Consider the following 16,668-nt stretch of genomic DNA (forward strand, 5'->3'; position numbering starts at 1 on the left):
TTCAATAAATTTCTTATGAAATGATGTATACTTTTATTTTATTTCTACCGGCGAATGAGTAAATGTGATAAATATTGTTTGCAATTTTGGTAGTGAGGTTATAAAAAAAAATGGTCTGGCCTTATAAAACTACAATTTTTTTTTCTCCACCTTGGACCACACAAATCAAAAACCTGTATGGAAATTTTAAACACTTTCTTCCACAGATAAATTGTATTTCACCATTTGTTTCATTTGATATATTTTGCAACTTTTCCGGTGTATTAATTTGTTGTACACTAATTATATTCAAGTCTCATCTAAGTTCCTGCATATTTTCAAATAAAGTTCTTTAAATAAAAATCAACTGACATTCAGGACTTTTATGCATTCCAGAAAAAATAGTTGCGGTTGCTCGACCCTTTGACCAGGGAAAGTGCGGCTAAGAACACAGGGGGGCTTCCCCACTCTCGTATAATGTACAATTCCAACTTGCAAAAAAAGCATTACACTTCTAAGAAAAAGGGTATCATGCAATTTAAAAAAAAAAAAAACATTTAGCAAGTACGCAACACTTGAGAAAGTTCATGTCAGTGCCCAGCCAGCAGACTACTTGGGAATCCCCAAGCAGATTCCAAATCCTGAGTCATTAGTGGTCAAGTCATTGAAAGACCAAGAGCAGACATTTTACGCCTGTGTTGCCTCTCATGTTGCACGGTTTCCAAACTGGGGTTCAGTGGCCATTTAGATATAAATTTCAATCAACCTGAGAGAGAAAAAAAGTTTTCATTAAATGCAGACGATTGCACAGGCCATCATCAAGAGTGGTTGAAGACAAAAGGCCGGTCAGGTACAAGAAAGGGGGCAGGCGATTTAATGAAAACTCAATCACAAATGTTGAGCCCACCTAACCCCCCCCCCCCCCCCAAAAAAAAAGGTTTGCAATGCAGTTTTATGGCAACAAGATCAAATAACCCAACTCATGCATATACTTTACACACTGCACTAATGTGAAATGACAAGTTTGTCCACAATTCAGCCAGTGTTTAATAACCATGCAGGAAAAGAAAAATGTGATTTTTTTTTTAATTTTTCATTATTAGCCTTTCAGGCCTGGGTATCCATTTGGCTGATCGATAGCAGGCCTGTCCCAGGCACAACAGCCGTCGCTTTTCTTGACGCAAGCATAGTTTTGGGCCTGGTCACGATTGCCCAACTTGCCCGGCAGGAAGTCTGTCCACAGGCATTCAGTCAGACTGGTCATGCAGCACGGGAAGGAGATGCAGGACTTGATCTGCGGATGATTGAGGACAACGCTTTCATTACTTTTTCCCCCTCACGCCTCAAGAGCACAAGTGACAATTGATTGGCCACTTTAACACAAGCAACAACTCCAGAATCCTATCGACAAATTGTTCTTACTATACATTTAAAGCACTATTATGTTGGTACCGTGCAATCGCATCCCTCTCCGTAGTGGTACAACAGGTGCTTTCGCATGATGCTCAAGTCCTTCCACGGCTGATGGATGTCACACAGGTGGATGTGCAGAGATCCATCAGACTGCAGTCTGCCTGTATTGGCAGAAAAAAAATGCAAGGGGGGGGGGGGGTACAGCTCATAACATAATACACACTTCCGAGGTGTAAAAACAGTCATGGGGACTGTTCAAGACTTCAATGGGCATTAAAGGCCATTCAGAGCTTGGCTGTGGAATCGTTTCCATATTGAGGAGAAAAAAAATTGTTGCAGCTTTTATACCCGTGAGTAGATATTCAACACCCTTGGTCAGAGTGACTCCACACGCTGCAGAGTTGGGTCCGGTGTGAACGGCAGTAAAGAGCTTTTCAGCACCCTTGAAGGTCTGGAAAAGTCGCAGTCATGTGTAAATGTGCTTCCATAAAGAAATGCGAATATGGCGAATATCTCACCTTCATGAGTTTGATGTCATACTTTGTGAGACTTCTTTGGCCGCCAGGCGTCACTCCAACCACCTTCGCCTTGATCACTATGAAGTTTTTGAAAGATTTGAAATGAGAAATGAATTCATTCTTGTGTGGCTCAACACATTAAGTTTGAAAGCGGAGTCCCATTCGACTTACCGGTGACATCAGTTTGGCAATACAACTGCTGCGGATGCATCGGGAAGCAGCTGCAGGCTTGCGCTCCTTCTTCCTGGAGCCCCCACAAGCACAGCAGCAACAGCACAAAAATTTTCAAGCTCATCGTTGACCTTGTCACAAACTCAAAGACCCGTTTTTGTGTTTGTTGTTGTTTTTTGTGCAAAAAGAATGCCACGCAAAGCAAGTTGACACTGCTTGAATTCAAGTCTGACGAGGGTCTTTTTATAGCAGTAGACTCCGCCCACAATTAAGCAATGTCACGTGCACGCGCTGATTGATAATTGTTTTCACCTGACTCTTTTCTCACCATCAAAATAAAAGCGATTCCCTGTCAAATATCGCAAAGATTTTATCCCATTAAGTTTCTCCCTGACGACGTTTCAGAAATATATAAATTGCATTTTTTTGTGGTTAGGAAAAGAAAAAAAAAACACTACTCCAATTGTTCTGCTCGCGTGCATACGTCAAACAGTTGTGGTTGTAAATGGTCAACATTGACCAAACCGTCGCTTAATTGTGGGCGGAGTCTACAGTTATAAAAAAGGCCCTTGTTCAATTCAAATAGAGTCACCTTGCTTGGTGTTATATGCTTTTTGCATAACCCAAAATGTCTTCTTTTGAGTTTGTTAAGGGGTTAACGATGAGCTGTAGGAACTTTGCGCTGCCCCTGTTGCTGCTGTGCTTGTGGGGGCTCTGGGAGGAAGGAGCGCAAGCCTGCACCTGTTTCCCACAGCATCGGCAACAACTGTTTTGCCAAAAAGATGTTGTTGGTAAGTTTGATGGGACTTCCCTTTTTTTTGGGGGGTGGGGGGGAATGAATTAAAATGCAATGAAGTTTGTCAGTGTCTTTCTAAACCAATAAATAATAAATGAGAAACATTTAATGGGTCTGCATTATATTTTGGCATTGTTTGGCATTGCTTCCCAATCTATGATGATGATGTACTTTTGTGACAAACACTTCTGTTTTATACTTTTTCTTTATCCTGCAAGTCCTCCAAGTTGGTTTTTATTTTTATTTTTTTAATAAATCTTGTCTTCCTAGTCATGAGGGCAAAGGTTGTTGGAGTGACGCCCGGCGTGGGAGCCACGCCCACAAAGTATGACATCAAACAGAGAAAGGTGAGGGGCTTTTGTTGATGCCTTTTTTTTTAAGCATGCACATGGGACATAAACTTAACTTTTTGCTTTCTAGATCTTCAACGGTGCTGAAAAGATCTTTGGCGCCGTCTACACAAATTCCCATTCTGTAGCATGTGGAGTCACTCTGACCAAGGGAGTTGAATATCTACTCCTGGGTATGATCTGGAAGGTTTTTAAAAAATATACTATTGGTGCCTTTGATGCTAGATGAAGACTTACAAAGCAGTCCATAAGTTTTATTTATTTTGGTATCAAATGTCCTAAGTTGTCCCGCTCCCTCATTTTCTTCAAACAGGCAGACTGCACTTTGACGGCTCATTGCATATCCAGGTATGTGACATCAATCAGCCTTGGGAAGCCTTGAGTGCAGCGCAAAAGTCACTGTTGTACCGCTACGGAGAGGGCTGCGATTGCGAGGTACACACCATTTCTCCAATCGCCACCCCCGAAGAATTAGCCGTTCGTTTATTCTGCTATGTTGCAGCCCCTGATATGATTCTAGTAGAAGTTGTCCACTTTATGGACAAGCGGCGGTTGCTTTCCGTTAAGTGTAGTAGCTGTGTGAATACATGTTGGTCGCCCACAGATCAAGCTCTGCATCTCCTACCCGTGCTGCATCACCAAACCAACAGAGTGCTTGTGGACGGGTTTCCAGCTGGGTGCTTTCGGCAATCCTGACCAGGAGTTGAACTCTGCTTGCATTAAGAAAGGCGATGGCTGTTTCTGGGAGAGGGGTGTTGCCGGGCCCCAATCGGGATAGCCTCCTCGAGTTTGAAAATGCTATTTATTGCAAAATAAAAATAATTGAAATCAATATTTTGTTGAATTAGATTTCATTGATTGTTGTTAAACTGCATAGAAGACATTGATGTCACAACAGGGTAAGCAAATGAGGCAATTGCCCGGATCTAGTCTACAACTGAGGAAGTCAGCAGGTCAAAAGTTCAAGGCTGTAAAGATTGAACAAAGTTCAATAAAACTTTAAATTGGGTACTTTCCCTGAAGTTTTGCTGTTGAGACTAATTTATAGTTTTGTTCCTAGTCTTGTTTTGGGGCATTCTTGCTTTATAATTTGCCATTTCTTGTGTTATCAGTGTAGTTTTAGCCCACCCCTATTTTTTGGGGGGGTGGGGGAGTTGATTTAAAGTTAGACTAAAGTTCAACTAAAAACCACAAGGTGCATCCAGGTTGGAGGATTTGGGAGTGCATCTTGACTCACTTGTGTGGAGTTTGCATGTTCTCGCTGGGCCTGCGTGGGTTTCCTCCTACATTCAAAAAACATACATGGCAAGCTGAACACTAAATTGTGCCGTGCGAGTATGATAGTTAATCTGTGCCCTGCAATTGGGTGACAATCAGTTCAGAGTGTCCTCTGCCTACTGCCCAAAGGCAGCTGAGAGGGGCAAGGTACCAAATAGTTTTTGCACATCAAAAATATTTCCATATCTCACTGCACAAATCAAAAGGCTATCAAGATTTTTTTCCCACTCAGGTGATGTGATTTTAAGTTCAATACACTTTCCAAGCTTCATGCCCGTGTGCATCGTTTGAAAAAACAAAACATCTGTACACAAAAAGTATGAACACCCACTAAATAGTTTCACAAGTCATTGCAATTTTAACCAGAGCAATGAAGTATCCGTTATGAATCATAACCTTCATAGAAGTAAAGGAGTCAAACAATATTGAATTATCAAAACAATTTATTTGAATTCAATAGCCTTTGCTGGCTATCCCAGTCGGGGCCAGGAAGGTGCATCGTGCCAGCCACAACGGCCATCCTTTTTCCTGATGCAAGCGGAGTTTCGGGCCTGCTCGCCGTTGCCCGTCTTCTCTTCCAGAACGTCTGTCCACAGGCACACTGACGAGCCGGTTAGGCAGCATGGGTAGGAGAAGCAGGACTTGATCTGCGGGTGACCAAGAATGGGAATTTCATCAACATGGTCACAGAACATTGAAGAAACGACAAAAAAAAAGTGAATTGCTCAATTTTGTTTCATCGAGTGGTTGCAGATTAATTTTAGACCAATGCATTTACTTGAAATTTTCTGTAAACACCTGACAAAACAAAAATGAGTCGATTCAACCCCCTTCCCCCACTAAATCCACCTTCGGCATTCCTACCGTGCACTTGCAGCCCAGTGCATAGCGGTACAAAAGGCTCCTCTGCGGAGAACTCAATGCGCTCCATGGTTTGTAGAAGTCACACAGGACCATACGCAGCGTACGATCGGGCTCCAGTCTGCCTGTAGACCGGGGGGGAAGAGTCCTGATTTGGCAGCAATAGGCTCCCGTAATTAAATGTCAAAGCCACATCGAAAAAAATAAAAAAAACACTTTAGGAACCAAAGGCAACGTTTTGTAGACGTCAGAGGCTTACATTTGGGTGCCAACAATAGAATGAGTTTTTGTCGGTTAAAAAGTAAATGAAATATGAGGTTTTTATACCCATGAGGAGATACTCAACACCGATGGTCAGAGTGACTCCACAAGCTGCAGAGGAGGGTGCAGTGTAGACGTCACGAAAGCGCCTTTTAGAGCCCTTGAAGAACTGGAAAAGCAAATAAGTGGCGACCTCGTGAGAAGTTGTTCAATTTGCATAGAATTTAAGTCTCTCACCATTGTTTGGTCGATGTCATACTTGGTCAGACGTTTTACGGGTGTGGCAGGCGTGACTCCAACAACTTTTGCTCTAATGACTGAAAGATAGGTTTTGAAAAGATGCATTAAAAAACAGTTGTTTGGGTGGCTCCTGGCACAAAAATTGATGAGCGAGTAAACCAATTGGCAAGTTCTGTCACACAGAATGACGCAATCCAACTTTAACCCATATCAATTGATTCAAGTGGCTTACCAACAACATCTTTTTGGCAAAACACCTGCTGCGGATGCATTGGTAAACAGCTGCAGGCTTGCGCTCCTTCCTCCTGCAGCCCCCACAAGCACAACAGCATAAGAGGTAGTACAAAATATTGCCAGGTCATCGTTGATAGCTAAAGGGGGGCAGTGTGAGGAAAGCCAAAAACTGGAAGAGCAGATTCGAGTTGCGCAAAACGCGAGCTCTGTTTCACACTGCTGGAGTCAAAGTTCATGTGGGCCATTTTAAAGGCGTAGATCTCCTCACGGGTGACGTCACTTGCAGACTCGAATGATTGGTTTCACCTGTTTTTCCCCATTGAACGCAATTAACACACGGGAGAGCACGTGCATGGTGACTGGCCAATAGAGGGCGCTAGGATGCCGTTACTCACAAGAATACATGAATTAGTTTTGTTTATTTGTTTGTTTATTTATTAAAACATCGTACAATACACAAAAATGGCATCAATCGGATTTTAACAAATATCTTCCAAGGGAGTAGTAGCTATCCGACAATAAGCACAATACACATATGACAATTAAATAAGATAAATACAATACAATACATCCTGATTTATATGGCGCTTTGACAACAGCTGTGACTGTAAATATAAAATAACAAAAATAAAATTAGGAGACATGTACTGTATCTTAATGCAAAGGACATGAAAAAAACATGGAGGAGTTTGAAAACACAGTCATTTTTGTGATTTATTTGTCTGTTGTGTGGGCCCACGCATGGTGGTACCACTGGAGCAAGGAGCTAGCTACTGAGCTTACTCGCTTGCTAGCTTACTATAATACTACGAGCAAGAACAGCTACAGAGGGGTTTTTTCCCCGCCTCCTAGGGCCAAATGGAGGCTGAGAAAATATTTTGTAAACATATTTTATAATCTCAAATAAAATGCTTGAGGGGCTTGAATGAGGCTACACTGTTCTGAAGGTGGCATAGCAGCCGCTAGCCCCGGTGTAGCGCTACTGCTACTCTAATTTGGTGTGGTTTAATGTTGTCTATGGAGCCATATCCATACTTTTCTTGCTGCACTGAACCAGTGTGAGCAGGCTACAGAAAAAAAGTGTCTTAAGTTCAAAAGAAATTTGCTTGCCGTGGTTTTACTGTCAACAGTGGAACATTTCTCAAGAATTCAATGTCAAAGATACAAAAAGATACACCAGTGATGAAGGATGAGAGCAGTTCTCCATGAGTCAAATACTTTTCCTTAGTGATTATGTTTTCATCACACACCTCATGCCATAGGAACATGCCTGGGCGGGTGGGCTATGAGACTCATATCTCCAGTACACAAGAAGTCAAAGATGACTCCACCGGTCTCTGATGGGTCAGTGTTGCTGATTCATGTACCAAGCACTGATATTTGCTCACATAATTGACTTTGTTATCTGTGAATAATATCTGACTGTATTCCAATCACTGTGTCCCAATAAGTCTTCGCATTTGTTTATTGAAATACTACGGCAATAATTCTAATTCCTGGCTCTGCATGACTGTGAGTGTGGACTGCTGTTTTTGAGAAAAATTCTAATTTCGAAAGCCACGTTAGCATCATCTTGCGAAAGTCATAACATTTGGTAAAAAAAAGGGGGTGAGTTGTGGAAATAAAGTTGTGACATCCATTTTTCAACACCGCTTATCCAAATCCAAATAATTTTGTCATGTACCGGTAGTCTGTACTGAAGAAATGTGTGCAGCCACGATTAAAACTGATTAAACTCAACACACCATTTATTTCAGTATGGATGGAAATATTTTCTTTTTTAACATTTATTGCACCAGGAATGTACCATTGAGATGAAAAAAATCTTTTTTCACGGGTGTTCCGACCAAGAGGAAGAAAAAAAGTTACAATACAATTACAAGGACATATTGTGCATGTCAACAAAAAGTTGAATCTAAAATGATACATACATTTGGAAAAGGTTAGCAACAAAATGTCATTTGAACACAACCTGTAAGAATGAATGCTTCTCTGTGTGATTAAGTTCCAATATCAATTTACGTCATAACATTGCAAGAGTAACATTGTAAAGTTATGGGGATACTATGAAATGCAATGGTGACATTTTTTTTAAAGTCACAATACAAGAAATACAATTATTCTTTGTAATAATATGTGAATGAAGTCAGTTTTAATGTGAAAATTCCCCTCACAGCCAAAATAATCTGACCTAATGCTGACCTTGGTGACCTTGACATGTGTCACTTCGGGGGCACACAAATACAGGATGTCACAATCGCTTGTTTGCATGGATGCAAACACAAGCTGCAAAAGAGGTAAAACTCAAATTACGCAAATAAAGGAAGTGAATCTTCTTTCTGATTCGTGTCGGTTTGGAAAAAAAATAAAACACGAAGGAACTTGTGCAATCCGACCGCGTTTCCTGAGGGTCACTGTGGACATTCGCTGACTTTGCGACAACGAACAATGAAATAGCAGTGTACAGTATATATTTTTTTTTTGCCTTGAGGGTTTCCGATGATTCACTGTCTGACCCTGTCACCGGTGAACAACGACTGATGAATGGAAAATTATGAACTTTTCATCCCTCGCTCTCGAAGGCAGGGGGTGCTTCTAATCGTAAAACCACTTTCATGTATAATTGTAAGCGGGGTGTAAATGTATGCCAAAATCAACCTGGTATCAATTATTCACTTTCATTTAAATATCCTCCTCGAGGACTATTATCTAAAAGGTGAATCATCCCAACGCTTTTACTGTCGTTGAAATGAACATTAATCAACATGTAATGCAATTTACGATTTTGTCATCTTACATTTTCTTTTTCCTGATCAAAATTGTCACCCTCCACTTCATTTCTACTGCAGCTGTAACTTCATTGCCACTGTTTTCCTCCCGACTTCTCCCCATTCCCTCGAAAAACAATTTCATTTTCCTCCAAAAGCGCCAATAAATTTGTTTTGAATAGATTCTTTTTGAATCAAGTCCGCACATGCGCAGGAAGAATTTACATGGACGAGTCCATTACATGTGAAGGCAGGGGGAGCACGTGAACCATAATGACAGATCTGATATGTTTTAAAGTTTGCCATTCAAGACTAAAACAATAATAATCGCTTTAAATTAAAGAGGACGTCTTTAATCCGTTATTTAGCTTTCAGGGTGGTGGCGGAGGGTCGGAAATCTCATCCATAAAACATGCTATTTATTTCAAAAACAAATGGCACATTATCTTGAAACGGCACATTTTAAATATCAACATGCACACCTCGGGTCACGTGGTTGGAGTCAAAGTCACGTTAAGTCTTTTTATAAGTTTTAGCCAACTACCAAGTCCTAAAATTGGCTAATTAAGTCTGACTCAAGTAAAGTCATGTGACTCGATTCCAATACTTCTGGTAAAGGCACTGGATAGCATTTTTGTCCCTTTTTGGCTGTATTACTGCTTACTCTGTACCTCTTTGTCAAAGCCGCCTTCTACCAACAACCAAATGTTATCATAAAACAATCCAGATTTCAACCCCTGAGGTTAAAGCCCGTTCTGCCATGACAAAACATTCTTTTGTGAGGCCATGCAATTAATACACCTCAAGATGAGAACATGGCGGGAATGGGTCAGCTTTTGGTCACTTTTGAGGTTTCTGGTATTCCTGTGATTCTACACAAAGCATAGTTTGACCCGTTTTCCATGATGTGTCATTTCCTCCTATTTTCTTCCTGCATCCAACATCTGGTAAATTCCACATAATCGACGCGTCATGGAGTCTTACAACATTTCCATGCGTATGGGAACTTTCCTTTTTCTCGACGGCATCGCTGTGCCGGCCCTTTGTCGTTCGGACTGCAAGCATGATGTCTCCAGCTCTGTTTTTCAGATTAGGCCAAACGATGCTCGTAATATGCTTTTCTTTGGAAAATAGTAAAAATGTTTACCACTGGGTGACCATAAACCAAAAACCGGTAGATAGCCAAGTATGATGTCAGGAAGCAAGACGGGTGAGTTCAACAGACTACTCGTCTTATTTACACGCAGTCAGCTTGACGTATTGAAATGTTCAAAGGCTACACAATAACCCAAAACCGACGACAATGTTTATTCCTTCACATTCGTGAAACGTCAAAACCTCCAAAAGGCTATAATAGGCATGCCAAGCCAGTAGTTGGCTGAAACTACGTACCAACTGCAATTAAACTGTAATTAAAACAGACTCATACTGTATTCCCTCCCTTTTGTGCACGATTGCACAAAACCAACCAAGTTCCTTTTAAAATAAACACATCAATAAAACATATTTTATCGCAAATATGTTCAAAACGTATGGGAATGGAGTCTTACCATTACAAGAATAAAAGTCATAATATTACGAGTATCTGAAGGATACAAGGAATAAAGTCAGAATGTTACAAGAATAAAGTCACATTCAGAGTACAAAGTTGCATTTTTGGAGAAAAAAAGTAATAATGTGGAAACTAGTATGTTGTGCATAAGTAGGAAAATAATGAGATAACATGCAAAACTCTGGATATAATTTTGTAAGGTTATAAGACAAGGTTGGCCACTCATTGGAATAAAGTCAGAATGATACGAAAATAAAGTCAGACTATGATTATTGCAGGAAAAAAGTTGGGACTTTTTTTTTGCAATAAAGTCGCAATATCATTTGAAGGAATTCGTAAAGCTACTAGAATTAAGTCACAAAGTCAATGGAATACTCATATTTATGTGTTGTTATGCTACGCCATAAAAGTCAGCATGTTGCAGAAATAAAATCATAATACTCTGACGACTAAATCTAGAGGTATATAAAAATATATCTAAAGTTTTATATACAGTTGTGTGGGCAAGTTATTCCGGGTTTTGGTAATTTTAAGATACTAATTTTAAGATACGCACAAGCTATTTTTAAAAAATGGCCATTTGCGCTGTTGTGGGCGTGAAAACAGTGTACTCCGTTTGTCGCCAATCAAAGCGGCTCCTCTCATTCCCTTTAAATGTGGCACGCTCACATCTCACATGAAGACATCCCTGTGCGGTCAAAGGTCAAAGATCCAGAGCTCTGTGCGAAACCGCAGCACTGCTACTGCCCTCGGAAGGAAAGGCAACAGACAAAATCAGTCTCATTAAAAACAAAATGACCCAAGGATGAAAATTGGTGACTTAAATGTGATCTCATCTATCTATCCCAACCCCTGTGATTATTTGTGTAATATCCAAAACTATCTTTCGACATTTTGGACATCTTTTCCGATCTTGATACTCAAAAACTGCTACTGGAACTCGGCGGTCAAGTTTCCAACAAAAAGGCCAATTACTTTGCATGAGTAAGTCAAGAATGTGACCATAACAACACGAGACTTTCCCAGACGGGGGCCCGAAGGTTCGGAGGACTCGCCCCCACATTGAATCTATTAAACTCTTAAGATGATGTCACCGCGCTCCTCCCAGTCTTCCTCTCTTATTTTGCCAGTGGCGTTTTCATGACTGGAACTGACCGCATTCATCAAGTCCACGAAGACAACTTAACTCAGCGTGTGTCACAGTCATGTAGGTACGACATGTTGCACCCCATCAGTTGATTCTTAGCACCACAGCATCCATTTTTTTTATGGCGTTGATGTCACATCTGGACATTTAATTATGGATTGTCGTCATTTGGTGACGCGAATAAGCGTCTCGTCATCGCGTGACTTAAAGCCCAAGTATTGAGGTCATTTTTCGGAAGAGCCTATTTGCAGGGCGGTGTCAAGGTGTGAATGCGACGCCCAATAAATCAGAGGTGTGCTAAATTAGGGAGAGGATAGGGGTGGATGAATTACACTCACTCAATTTAGTAGCACCTACCGCTGTCCTTTCCAGTCAGGAAAAAAAAAAAGTTGTTTTTGAAGTGTATTACGGTAATGTTGGTACTAACATGTACACGCAAAACCAACATGAGCTGGCATGCTAAATTTAGCTCATTCCAGTGAAGATGGCTCAGAGTAAAGGACGCATTTGTTTCTTCAGAAAATAATGAGCAAGTCCCCCCCCCCCCACTTCACTCATTACTTGTCTCATTAAACTCAATAAAGCACTTGCAGTGACTCACTTTCCGCTTTCCTTTTCCAGCCAAACAACCTGCAGTCCCAAAGCCAGTCCTTTGGCAAGTGGTACTGCAAAATAGAAAATAATGTTTAGAATTTAATTCCGTTTTTATATGGCATACATTTCTTGGGGGCTCTTGATATGGAGGTCCAGTGACCCCAGTTTGAGAATCACCCGACTCAATGAGATGCCATCACAAGGTTAAAGGCAAAAGTTATTAATGACAAAACAATGGTGCTATATTTTTTTCCACCATGTTGCTTGGGACCTCACATTTATTCTTTATAATTTGAACTTGGTTAGATCAGACAGAAACTGGAAAGTGCTGTCACATTCCTCCAACGTGTATCCCACTCAAGTATTGGACTGCCCACCCCCTCCCCTCGCCCGCCACCCTTAAAAAAACGTCACGTACACACACACGTGCGCGCGTGCGCGTTTTTTAATGTGCGCGCGTGTGTGTCAGTATGTGTGTGTATACGCGCTTCGTGAGGTGAAAAAAAAGGTCGTCTAAACATTGCAAGTGACGTCACTTGTGGGCGGATTCTGCAGCCTTAAAAGGGCTCTCATGAACGTGGAGTCCAGCAGAACAAACCCGACCTGCGCACTGAACAGGGCTTCCATTCCGAAACGGTTTGTGCAGAATCTTAATTTTTTTTAAAGTTTTTGTTATTTTGCTGTTGTTTTTCCCCCCCTGAATAATCAACGATGAGCCGGACGGTGAAGAGCCTGGTGCTTCCCTTGGTGCTGCTGTGCTTGTGGCTGTTACACGAAGGAGCACAAGCCTGCAGCTGTGGCGCAGCGCATCCGCAGCAGGGGTTTTGCCAAGCAGACGTCGGTAAGTTGAACGGTGCCCCGCATTCATTCGTTCTTAACTTTTTTTTTCTTGATTTAGGGGTGGGGATTTTTTGACGGTATGTACGCGTGCTTTGTTGTAGCGTGTTTAACTTTTTATCACGTTTTCATCGTCACGTGGAAGTCGAGTCTGTTCAGGGGCGGAGCTACGGGGTGACCAGTGGCCACCCCGTCCCTGGCAAACCCCAAACCTTGGAGAAAATTTAGATATTTCAGATTATTTTTTTCGGCCATGTTCACATCGATTCTTACACCCTTTGACATTAGGTCACATTTTAAATAAAAACGACATATGTCAAGAATAAATGTACAATGGCAATCTGTGATAAATGATCACTCTGATTGGCTGCGAGCTAACAAATCCATACATGTAATAGACTAAGACTTTTAAGTTATTGCTAATGATCACAGGGCCAATGAACATCTCACAGTTTGCAGCACCGAGGTTAAAAAAAAAAGTATTTTACTGAACACCAGTAGAGTAACGTTTGTGCGTGATTCTGCAAAGGCAGGCGAGCAGGATTACCACTAATTGTAGCCAGAGGAGTTTCTCAGCAGCATCAGCACTGTTCCCTTCCAATCGTCCGCTTTTCTTGTTTTCCTCTTTTTCGCAAGTCAGCTTTGCTGCACATCTCCTTAAAAGGAGAGGCTGGATTCTGGAAGCCCCTTTTGTAATCAAATCATGATCGATCTGAGAAAATGATTTTGTTTGCTTTGGCGCCTCCTTGACAGATGTGGATTCTCTGTTAAGAAGCGTATGAGTCACCTACATTGGCTCTGATGATCCAGCGATACGTGACATGGCTGGCATATCAGTTTTTCGAGACACGTGGAATTTCAATTTTTTTTTTCAAGCACTTGGCTGCACTCAAGACAAAAAGGCAAGTCTGTAAAAGGCTTAATCATATTTTTCCACTTGAAGTGTTCTATCCCCCACCTCCCCATCCCACATTCAAACCTCTCAATCAGGAAGCTGGAAAGTAAGAGTGATTTCCTCATCCCCATTTATTTAAAAAAAAACAATCCAGGCAGGCCTGTGAGGGTTTTAGGAGGATTATCGTTGTTTTAATTCGAGCCTTGGAAATGCTGACTGGTTTCCTCAGCGTGCTTTGGATCCCGGCTGTGCACACTCATTCTTTTGTGTACAGCTGATGAAACAGTCATGCGGGTGCTTCTGCCTCGGCCCCAAATCCCCCAAGCCCCATTTGTTTTTAATATAATGTCATCTTTGAAAATTCATTCTGTCTTTTCAGTTATCAAGGCCAAGGTGGTTGGAGTGAAAGCTGACGATGACTTTTTCAAACCCATTAAGTACAGCATCAAACAGACCAAGGTAAAAGACTTCAAACAGGCTTGAACTCTGCCCCTATGCCAATTCAACATTTCTCTAACTGATCTTAACTTTTTTCCACAGATGTTCAAGGGCCCTGACAAGAATTTTGATGCCATCTACACTGCGCCGACCTCTTCATTGTGTGGAGTCACTCTGGCGAAAGGCGTCGAGTATCTCATCACAGGTATTTATATTTACAGTACAGTAACTACTTAGACAAGCATATTAGCACACTGCAAGAGTTACTTGAACTCAGTAAATTAGTAGTAGTGATACTTTGACGGTATGCTAAAGCTGCAATATTATTATGGGCATGCGGGACCAAAAACTCCTGCGAGTTTTTCAGTTCTCCTTTCGTCTTTGCATTTACAGGGAGTTTGAAGTCCAACAACTCGCTCCACATCACCTTGTGCAACTTCCTCGAGCCTTGGGAGAAGTTGACCGCCACGCAAAGAAACAGCCTGGTGCAGCGTTATGAAATGGGCTGCGATTGCAAGGTAGGAAACGCAACGTGTGGATTTTATGTTTTGCGTTTATGGTTTTATATTGCTCTGTGGTGGCCACGTAATCATTTAGATGGTGCCCACCCAAAACAGCAGCACCTGCATGAAAGTGAAGTCTCTCAGTTTAAAGTGTGGAGATGACGTACAACTTGTTGTAAAAGCCTGTGCGGTATTAATGATCTTTGGTCACGACGAGACGGTCTTTAAGAAAGATGAGCGTATCAGTCGTCAGCCTACAATATGTAAACAAGATCATGAAAATCCTGTCCTTGGTTGCCTCGCAGATCACACCCTGCACCTCCATCCCGTGCACCATCAGCAGCCCCGCCGAGTGCTTGTGGACTGACTATCTGACGGAGAAGATTACAAACGGCAAGCAGGCCCGACACTTTGCTTGCATCAAGAGAAACGACAACTCTTGCGCCTGGTACAGGGGTGCTGAATTGCCCAAGAAGAAATTCATGGATATTGAAGACCCTTAACTCAAATTTCGAATGAAAAGTCATTGCAGTTTTTTTTTCTTCCCCCACCCCCCCGCCGCCATCGTGACGATTCAGCACTTTTTGACACCAAAGCACTTCTGTATAAACTACTGCTTCAGCAGAAATAAGCGCAGTCCACATAAGTCAGTCAGTATTAAGCTTCACTACGATGTTATTACTGTTTTCCACATCTGACTTTTTTTTTTTCTCCTCCTTGTAGCCCAAATATATTTAAGTAAACGATGATGGGGTAAGGGTGGAAACAGGGTTGATCACTCTTGTGTTTTATATGCTGATATTTTTAAGATGTTATATTGATCATTTTTGTCAAGAGAACAATATCTGTTTTTCATACAAGTTTGTGTGGTCATGATTCATTTCAGAGCAGTGTTTTGAAATTTGTATCTTTTTGAAATAAATGTTGATTAAATATGGTTACAGTACGTATGAAGTGTGGGTCGTGGTTACTTTAAATATGCTGCTCTCTAGTGGCAATAAATTGATGACGCTTGTAAAAACGTAACAATCCATTTCTCCTGTTTAATCTGAGGTGGGTCGCGGGGCATAAGCTTTTGCAGGGAAGCCTAGACTAAAAAGAATTACACTTGCATTTAAAAACGCCAAATAACAGTGCCGTAAATGCCATAGACGGGCAAACAATTGCCATCTACATGACAGTATATGGCTTTATGATATTGCTATAGAAAGTATACATAAACACATACTCACACACTGCAGAAACAGACAAATTCATACTCATTGGTAAATATCACTTGCGTGAGTGAGGAATGATGATAAAGCACTTTATGAGTGAGGAATGATGATAAAGCACTTAAGTCTTTGTATTGAATTATACTGCTGGCAGGTGGACCAAGTCACGCACATCAGAATTAATTATGATCAATTCAAGTATGTTATTACTATATGCTACAAAGTAAAATAACGTTAAAAGGGGCGGGGGGTGGAAAGAATAAATGCAATTCCAATTAATTTCAAAGGGAAATATGATTTTCGAGTGTTTTAAGATTTAAGATGCGGAACGAATAAACGAATGCACTGGTATCAGAAGGCAGTTGTAAAACGTCACCTCACCATCAATGGATTGTGAGGTCGTCATCACAAGAAATCAAGACAAATTGTATTTTGCAGAATCTGATTCACATCACATTTTACCACTACTACATCTATAATGTTTTCTTGTTTTTTGGGCTCTAAATTATTGTATCTTGACTTAATCGTTATCTTGACATTAAACTCTCCAGTTGGTGATCATTGAAAATGGTAAACAGCACAGCTCGCACGTCACGTGTCCATTCCCGAACAGTGTAAT

The 16,668-nt window shown here is 41.2% G+C and overlaps 4 protein-coding genes across 4 annotated transcripts; 2 read left to right on the top strand and 2 right to left on the bottom strand.

The window, feature by feature from the left end:
• Positions 1 to 1,002: 1,002 nt before the first annotated feature.
• LOC127590148 (metalloproteinase inhibitor 2-like) lies at positions 1,003 to 2,250 on the bottom strand. Its single transcript, XM_052049598.1, has 5 exons — positions 2,082 to 2,250; positions 1,911 to 1,987; positions 1,741 to 1,843; positions 1,432 to 1,553; positions 1,003 to 1,273 (listed from the first exon to the last, which is right to left on the bottom strand). The coding sequence occupies exons 1-5, from the start codon at positions 2,203 to 2,205 to the stop codon at positions 1,079 to 1,081; spliced, it is 621 nt and encodes a 206-aa protein (XP_051905558.1). The 5' UTR covers positions 2,206 to 2,250; the 3' UTR covers positions 1,003 to 1,078.
• A 405-nt stretch (positions 2,251 to 2,655) lies between these two features.
• On the top strand, positions 2,656 to 4,059 carry LOC127590145 (metalloproteinase inhibitor 2-like). Its single transcript, XM_052049596.1, has 5 exons — positions 2,656 to 2,872; positions 3,148 to 3,224; positions 3,298 to 3,400; positions 3,541 to 3,662; positions 3,832 to 4,059. Exons 1-5 carry the CDS (start codon positions 2,710 to 2,712, stop codon positions 4,003 to 4,005), a joined length of 639 nt encoding a protein of 212 aa, XP_051905556.1. The 5' UTR covers positions 2,656 to 2,709; the 3' UTR covers positions 4,006 to 4,059.
• Positions 4,060 to 4,946: 887 nt separating this feature from the next.
• Positions 4,947 to 6,339, bottom strand: LOC127590150 (metalloproteinase inhibitor 2-like). The gene is made up of 5 exons (XM_052049600.1): positions 6,100 to 6,339; positions 5,865 to 5,944; positions 5,694 to 5,796; positions 5,370 to 5,491; positions 4,947 to 5,152 (listed from the first exon to the last, which is right to left on the bottom strand). Exons 1-5 carry the CDS (start codon positions 6,227 to 6,229, stop codon positions 4,976 to 4,978), a joined length of 612 nt encoding a protein of 203 aa, XP_051905560.1. The 5' UTR covers positions 6,230 to 6,339; the 3' UTR covers positions 4,947 to 4,975.
• Positions 6,340 to 12,729: 6,390 nt separating this feature from the next.
• LOC127590146 (metalloproteinase inhibitor 2-like) lies at positions 12,730 to 15,781 on the top strand. Its single transcript, XM_052049597.1, has 5 exons — positions 12,730 to 13,003; positions 14,274 to 14,353; positions 14,435 to 14,537; positions 14,726 to 14,850; positions 15,141 to 15,781. Exons 1-5 carry the CDS (start codon positions 12,874 to 12,876, stop codon positions 15,336 to 15,338), a joined length of 636 nt encoding a protein of 211 aa, XP_051905557.1. The 5' UTR covers positions 12,730 to 12,873; the 3' UTR covers positions 15,339 to 15,781.
• The last annotated feature ends 887 nt before the right edge of the window (positions 15,782 to 16,668 follow it).

Source organism: Hippocampus zosterae, chromosome 17, assembly GCF_025434085.1.
Source record: "Hippocampus zosterae strain Florida chromosome 17, ASM2543408v3, whole genome shotgun sequence".
In the NCBI taxonomy this organism is placed as follows: domain Eukaryota; kingdom Metazoa; phylum Chordata; class Actinopteri; order Syngnathiformes; family Syngnathidae; genus Hippocampus; species Hippocampus zosterae.

Excerpts from the sequence above, each read along its gene's own strand:
- LOC127590148 (XM_052049598.1), bottom strand. The coding sequence starts at position 2,205 with ATGAGCTTGAAAATTTTTGTGCTGTTGCTGCTGTGCTTGTGGGGGCTC. Across the intron at positions 1,988-2,081 it reads TTGCCAAACTGATGTCACCG|TGATCAAGGCGAAGGTGGTT; the intron begins GTAAGTCGAATG and ends AAAACTTCATAG. Across the intron at positions 1,274-1,431 it reads GAGAGGGATGCGATTGCACG|ATCAAGTCCTGCATCTCCTT; the intron begins GTACCAACATAA and ends AATCATCCGCAG.
- LOC127590145 (XM_052049596.1), top strand. The coding sequence starts at position 2,710 with ATGTCTTCTTTTGAGTTTGTTAAGGGGTTAACGATGAGCTGTAGGAAC. Across the intron at positions 2,873-3,147 it reads TTGCCAAAAAGATGTTGTTG|TCATGAGGGCAAAGGTTGTT; the intron begins GTAAGTTTGATG and ends TTGTCTTCCTAG. Across the intron at positions 3,225-3,297 it reads ATGACATCAAACAGAGAAAG|ATCTTCAACGGTGCTGAAAA; the intron begins GTGAGGGGCTTT and ends TTTGCTTTCTAG.
- LOC127590150 (XM_052049600.1), bottom strand. The coding sequence starts at position 6,229 with ATGACCTGGCAATATTTTGTACTACCTCTTATGCTGTTGTGCTTGTGG. Across the intron at positions 5,945-6,099 it reads TTGCCAAAAAGATGTTGTTG|TCATTAGAGCAAAAGTTGTT; the intron begins GTAAGCCACTTG and ends CCTATCTTTCAG. Across the intron at positions 5,153-5,369 it reads CACTGGGCTGCAAGTGCACG|ATCAAGTCCTGCTTCTCCTA; the intron begins GTAGGAATGCCG and ends GGTCACCCGCAG.
- LOC127590146 (XM_052049597.1), top strand. The coding sequence starts at position 12,874 with ATGAGCCGGACGGTGAAGAGCCTGGTGCTTCCCTTGGTGCTGCTGTGC. Across the intron at positions 14,354-14,434 it reads ACAGCATCAAACAGACCAAG|ATGTTCAAGGGCCCTGACAA; the intron begins GTAAAAGACTTC and ends TTTTTTCCACAG. Across the intron at positions 14,851-15,140 it reads AAATGGGCTGCGATTGCAAG|ATCACACCCTGCACCTCCAT; the intron begins GTAGGAAACGCA and ends GTTGCCTCGCAG.